The sequence below is a fragment of the Heterocephalus glaber genome, unplaced genomic scaffold (assembly GCF_053883595.1).
Source record: "Heterocephalus glaber isolate CG9 unplaced genomic scaffold, H.glaber_assembly_v1.0 deba00000621, whole genome shotgun sequence".
Taxonomy (NCBI): Eukaryota; Metazoa; Chordata; class Mammalia; order Rodentia; family Bathyergidae; genus Heterocephalus; species Heterocephalus glaber.
The window spans coordinates 24,704,834-24,711,833 of NW_028258153.1; the positions used below are offsets into that span (position 1 = coordinate 24,704,834).

General features: G+C 40.1%; 1 protein-coding gene across 2 annotated transcripts in view; it reads right to left on the reverse strand.

Moving 5' to 3' along the window:
• Positions 1-5,984, reverse strand: part of Mtpn (myotrophin) — a 111,821-nt gene extending 105,837 nt beyond the window's left edge. The window contains exon 1 of one of the 2 annotated variants that reach the window (XM_087205898.1): positions 5,642-5,984. In XM_087205898.1, coding sequence (XP_087062024.1) covers positions 5,642-5,713 — 72 coding nt within the window. In that variant the 5' untranslated portion in view covers positions 5,714-5,984. The remainder of the gene's footprint in view (positions 1-5,641) is intronic. The other variant, XM_004851235.4, reaches the window with a different exon arrangement.
• Between the last annotated feature and the right edge of the window lie 1,016 nt (positions 5,985-7,000).

Below are 7,000 nucleotides of genomic sequence, written 5' to 3' on the forward strand. Positions count from 1 at the left end.
AGGTAATAGAAGCTGTCTAGGTAGTAATTACATGCTAGTTTTTGTCTTTTGTATACTTTTCTGTCTTAAAAATACAGTACCTCATGGTTTCATATATTAAAGAAAGAAATCAATTGTGCAGAGGGACTAGGCATTGGAATACTTTGTTTCACTTTATTCTATTTAATACAACTTTATTTTAAAAATAATAAACATATCTTATAATTTAAATCAGTTTTAATTCAAACCTTTAAATCACTTGCACTAATGGAAAGACAATGTTTAAAATCTCAAACCAAAATACACCTACGAAAGTACTTCTGTTCCCATTTCATGTTCAAAGAAAAGACTAAAAGCCTAATAGAAAAGTACACTGTGCTAAATTTTCAGTAACTCCCGAAGGTACCTGTATCTTATGTTAACTAATATTAGCTTTCTTACTGGGTCTAGCTCTCTGTAGAAAGCAATACAAAGTGATAAATTTTAATGAGAAAAAAATGATAATAAAAAAAGAAACTACCTAAAACTAACAAATGCAAGGCAAATTGAATCAGGACCTCTTTGGCTATTTGTTGGGTATTTTATTAGAAAAGTGAAAAATGATCCCAATAATTAGTTTTGCAATTTCTAAAGATTAGAGTTGATACCTTTCTCAGGTTCAATAGATCCTACCTTCTCACATGGGGCACAATTGTTGCTTTTCGTAACTATTAGAGTGTCAAAGGCAGATGTCATTAAATGGGGGCTGGAGAGGGAAAGGAAACCACAGAGAAAGGGAAGTTAGAGACCTGATGTATACCGTTTCACAGCAAGTGAAACAGAAGTACCTGTAAACAAGAGACTACATATACAGACCAGCTGGGGATTTTTAAGGGGCTACTTATCAGTATAACTCACAATCACCCAAAGTAACTGCTGAGTCCTCAAAGTCTTTCACGAACCCCATCTCTAAGCAGCCTCAAGGGATTTTTCCCATCCTGTGGTGATTCTTCATTTTAACACGTTCATACTCAGTTATCTGGCATCTTTAATAAATGAAGGTCAAGGGGGAAAGTGAAGTGGTAAAGAGCCAAGGACCTCTGAAGCTTCAGAACCCACAGTACCGGGTTCAAATCTGTTTTCTCACTTAGCTTTGTGACTTTGGGCAAGCTATTTAATCTCCGGGGGGGGAAGTTCTACATCTCTAAAATATCTAAACTTGTGGGGTTATAAGTAACGAAGCCCATGAATAAAACGATACCTGTGGGGCCAGGGATTTAGCTCAGTGGCACCGCACCTGCCTCACAAGTGCAAGGTCCTGAGTTCGATCCTCGGTACTAAAAACAAAAACAAAAACAAAACAAAAAACGATACCTGTGTACTACACACAAATATATAAAATCTTAAAAGAATATGGTCTCTTTAAAAGTGCTATTTAATTTAAACCATTATGAATAGAAAGCTCAGCAATTTAATTATTTTTTTCCTAAGGCAAACGAACACAATTTAACTTTTTCTGGACTGCGTATATTCACAATTATGAACATAAACAATAAATAATTCTGAGTTTAAATAAAAGTTTATACAAGCTATTATTCAGTCTCTTTATAGATATACCTTAACCAAAGATAGCCTCTGGTGGCAATTTAAGTTCACAGAGATATTTATCTCTAAGCTAATTATTTCCAAATTGTTACACTTAAAATTAAAAAATAAAAAGTAGCTATATTTTGTCTTTATTTACAGAACTAATCTGTTGTACTTGCTTCTTGCAAGCTCTTTCTTATTTTCTCAATGTGCTGATTCTAAGCTACTGTAAGTGCAGAAGCCAGGTAACTGTTTCAGCACAGCCTGATATGGATAAAAAACTGTGTACATGTGGAAGCTTTAGATTCAGCCTGCTCTGGTTTAAATCCCAGTCATGTTACTACTTTGTGACTGTGTGAAATTAACTTTTCTAAGCCTCAGTGTTCTCATCCTTAAAATGGACATATTATCTACAATGAAACACTGTGGTGGGAAAATGAAAACTTAAGTATCTTGCCAAATGTATTCTCTTATCTGGCAACCTAAGTTAACCAATCAATGGTAATTATTACATGAGTGGTTAAGTTTACTGAAATCATGGCCAAATTAAAAATATAAAGTTCTTACTACAAACATGCTTTTAATGTGTGAAATTCTTTGGTACAGTACCAGAGATACAAAGATGAAAAAAGAATATAGCATCCGTCCTCCAGAAGAGGGAGAGCCTAATGAAAGAGATATGTAAGCAACATCACAGCAGCTTGATTAAGTGACACAGTAAAGGAAGCAGAGCTCCACCTGAAGTAGAAATGTTATTCTGGAAGAGGTGATATTTACTCTAAGGGGATTAAAAGTTCACCAGCGTGGGAGATAAGGACAGAGGTGAGCAGACTTAGTCAAGAAAGGGGAAAGAACACATAGACCTAGAGCCAAAACGAGCATGGTTGGTTCTGGAGCAGGGGATTTCCAGGAAGGTGATTTTAGAAAGACAAGTCTCAACCATACCATCATAGCTAGTGCACCAAACCAAGAAGACAGCCCATTTTAAATAAGTAATGGGACACACAAAGGTATTTTAAGGACAGTGAAAGAGGTTCCTTGAGAAAAAGATAATACTGTATGCTTAGATTCACATACTGACAATCCCACAGATAAATTAGACAGGGAGAACTACAAACTACAGTCCAGGTCATAAAGCAGCAGCAACTAACCTAAAGTAATCGTGCTAAGAATGGTGAGTGAGGCATGGATGAGAGACTATGAAGGGAGTTTTAATGACCCTCAGAAATCTAGGAAAATCCCCCAAAGTCTAGTTTAGACAGATGGTTGGTTCATGAGGTGCTAAGGTAAAATGGAGACAACAGAAACAGGCAGTTTTGAGAGGAAAACAGTGAGCTTAATTTGGAATTTGAACAGAGGTATCCATTAGGCAATCTTACCAGAATTAATGCCAATGGCAGAAATTAACATTAAAGCAGAAATGGAAGACAAAGGCAAAAATAATGTCACCCAGAGGAAGCATACAGATTGCAAATGGGGCAATGAGTATCTAAGGCAGCTGGTTCATGACACTTTTCCTTTTTTAGCTTTTTTTCAATTCAACAATCAAATCGTCACTTATGATTTGGATACTACTTTAAAAGCTCATGAGATTTTTCACACAGGTGTGCTAAGTATAAATGCTGGTTTCCTAAACACTGCGCCCAACTTCTTCAGCATCATCTCAGGTCTACTGAAGTGGTTGGTGCCCAATAAAAATAGATGAATAGATGGCCTTTAGTTCAGTCACCCAAGAAGCTAAAATGCAACACTAAAGACTTTAAAATTGCCGGTTACTGTTTTAATATTATAGATAGGCATTTAATACTGAATAATCTATTTTTTTCTCCACAAGCTGCTTTTTCTCCTTTGAGAAACATGCAATTTTCAGTGGTTTTTGAAATGGGTTTTTGAAGTTCAAAAACTTACTTAAAAATCAACAATTGAAGACTATCCACACTTTAGATTTCTGTATAAAAGTCAGAAGAAAATACAATTATTTAATTTTTTAAATGTTAGCTTAAAAAATACTAAATGTGAAAGATCTCACAAGAATACTGAGTATGTGACAGAAGAAGAAAAACTAGTGCATGTTTCTTTAGTGCTTTCTCTGTATACACTTAGATAAGTACACATTACATAAACTCAGAAAGTGAATGTTCACATATTGGTGGGTGGAACAGGTGAGCTGGAGAGTAAGAAGATCACTGCTGAGCATAAGAAACTGCAATTAAGATTTCAGTGTGAAGAGGCCTAATAATGGAGCTTAGCCAGTTTTCAAACTGGAGTGCTAGTCTGTTTTTATTAGTTTGGTCATTTCTCATTAACAAAGTAAAAGAGAATTTATGAGATCCATTACTTGAGAAAAGAAAAAGCTCCGTTCATCGGATTACATTACACTCCAATCTTTATGGCCAGACCAATGCTCAATACTGCCTTTTACTACCTGTCTTTGAACACTGCTCTTCTTCTCATACCCATCTTTTTTGTTAATGACAGAGGCAGTATGGTAGCCAGGGGACAAAAGTCAAACTGAACATAACCTCATTTTTAAAAACACTTGAAAATAAATTAAACTAATCCACCTTATTAGCATGTAATTTCACATAAATGTTTTTGAGTGACTGAGAATTATTTGTGCACGAATGACCTGCCTGCATGTTGGTCTTGGGAATGTCCTAGTAGAAATCTTTGATTATATGCTTTCATAGTTGTGTTTTAGATTATGGGAGACTGACTGTCTGGACCAGTTCAAAAGTCTCAGTTCTGGAGTCAGCAGTTTAGTTCTAGCTTAATCATACACAATCTCTGGACCTTTGGATACCTTTCTTAGAGCCTTCCATCTTAGTTTTTTTATTTGTAAAATGGGACTAATAACAGGGCTTATTTCACAACTCTCACGAAGAATACATAATGTTAACAGAAAGACACACTGCGTTATTTTTATTGCTGTATATTCAGTTAGTACCTATCAACTTTCAAATATTGTAGGTTCCACCATGGTAGGAAAACCAAAGGCTATTCTAACCATACAACGAAACAGGCAATATTCCAAGCTTCAATCTTCCACTAGTTAAGAAGGCAGTGACCAGAAGGCAGCCCGTCCTAAAAATCCACTGCAAATAACAACTAAGTAGACTGGAAAAAAGTCTAAATTGTAATGGTATTAAACAGAAGAAAAATTATGAACAGTGTGTCTTGCACAATCCCGCAAGTTTTAAGAAACTGCTTCTGCTTGTTTCCTACCACAGCCCAATGGTCATATCCTCTGAAAAAGTGAAATCTAGACTGGTTTCTCCCACTTAAAGAAGGTGAGCAAGATATCCCTGAAGGCTATGTCATAAAACTCCACTTTTTTTTTGGGAAGATATATTTTTTTAAAATTACACACACTTCAGTATCCAAAGCCTGGCTAGCTTGAAACCTTTAACTTTACCATTTCACCACAAAGGGAATTCAGTTTTATATTTAGGGTACAGCTTCGAGTTTGGCTTTCTTATTCACGGTTTTACCCTCAAATAGTGTGATTAAATGGTATTGTTATTTATTACACATGTAAGCACTTCAAGTGAAATCGAGGAGAAGGATGGTGTAACCAAAGTTAACATGCTTTTTGAAAAGCTTCTCAGATTTCTTAAACACTCCAGATACTAACGGACGATCTTACCACTTGAAGCAAATGTGTATTTACTGTGGTGGGGGAGAGGAAGAAGGCCACACCCAAAGTTGAGCCTGCACAGTGAAGTGATACCAAGTTTCAACACCTTAAACTATTGCTATTTTTGGTCCTCTTCTACGCTATGAATTCTTTAAAATCCTACGAGGCCTACAGTGAAAGGAAACGTCTCTCTGAACCTACTCAGGCGGCTTCGTTTAGTAACAGCAAAGTTCAAAATGGAGAATGACATCATTCGTAGAAGGATTTAAATAATCCTGTTGCATAAAGTGGGCCAAATTCAAATGCTCAGCGTCCGGGAGAGAGGCAGACGGGCTGGTTACCATCTCCCTTCCTTGGGTCAAGAAGCAAGCCAGGCCGGCTGGGAACACAGTGGTCCCCGGCCTGGGCGAGGGACCCTCTGGTCCGTGCGGACCCCAGGACCCCGCCCTCCCCGCTCACCTTGGCCACGTAGTCCTTCACCTCGTCCAGGTCTCCGTTCTTCAGGGCCCACATGAACTCCTTGTCGCACATCACTGCGGCGGGCGGGCCGGCTGGCTGGGCAGGGGACGACGGCGGAGGCGGCAGCACGAGCGGAGCCCGCCGAAAGGGCGAGGAGGAGGGGAGGCGCGCGGGCTGCTGGACAGGCAAGGCCGTTGGCCGCAGCGACCGTTGGGGCGGGAGAAAGAAAGTTCTTTTGCAGCCACCGGGCCCAGCAGAAGAGGTTCCGCCCGGCGGAGAAGAAGCAGGAGGGCTTACACTTCCGGTTCACTCCCCGCGAGGGCCCGCCCCCAACTTCCGCTTCCTCTTCCCCTGGGCCGAATGCGGGTCTGCGGACCCCGCCCCCCCACCGTTCGCCGCCGCGCGAGGCGTCCTTTGCTCAGGCGCAGTAGCCAGGCTGGCAGGAGCCGGGGGAGTGAGAGGGGGTGTCTTTAGCGGCGGAGTTGGGCGGGGCAGGCAGGGGCGGAGCCAGGAGGGCGGGACGGGCGGAGCCGGGAGGGGAGTTGGATCTGCTCCTCAGGGCTGGGCGGACTGTACCTGTGTAAATGGGAAAATTGAAAAAAAAATATTGGAAGGCATCTTGCATACCTAAAAATTTCCAGAAGTGTTTGATTTGCATTGCTTTGCCCTTTTCCCTACCTGCCTTCCTTTCTCCCTTCTCCTCCTTTCCCCCTTTTCTCCTTTCCTTCCTTTCTTTAGTTTCAAACCATTTAAACAATTCCACCCTCAGAATTTTAAAAATGTAAATTGTGTCAGGTAGGTTTGGTCTGCCTTGTGGTATCAAACTGAATACCTAGTTATTTGCTGGTCAGGGAAATGAGTTCCTTCTCTCCTTTCCTCTCCTTTATTCTCCCCCCCCCCTTTTTTCCTTTTCTCCTTCCTTATTCCCCTCCTTCCTTCCTTTTGAAATAGGGGAAATAATGGAACCCCCAACCCGCTAGATGTCGGATATGCTGAGTTTGTGTTCCTCAAAATCGAAGAATGAAGTCTAAGGGATAATGCAGTTTAGGACTAGGAAAAAATTACTGAGAGAGCTAGCTCTTGAGAGACATCAGAACCCAAAAAATGGGTTGCCACAGAGCCTACTTCTCAAAGGAAGTTTTGTAGAGCAAAATCAGAGGTAGGTACAACGTGGGTCAAAACTATGATCAACGAATAGGATTACAACTATAGCTGCTTAGGTAATATTTATCCAATGGGAAAGCAGGTCACATAACAAGGGTACATGGAAAGACAAAGACCTTTTTAGAAAGGATGGATCAGGAGCTCCTGGTCACCCACCTGGGTGACTGGTGTCTATCTAGATTTTATAGGACCCAG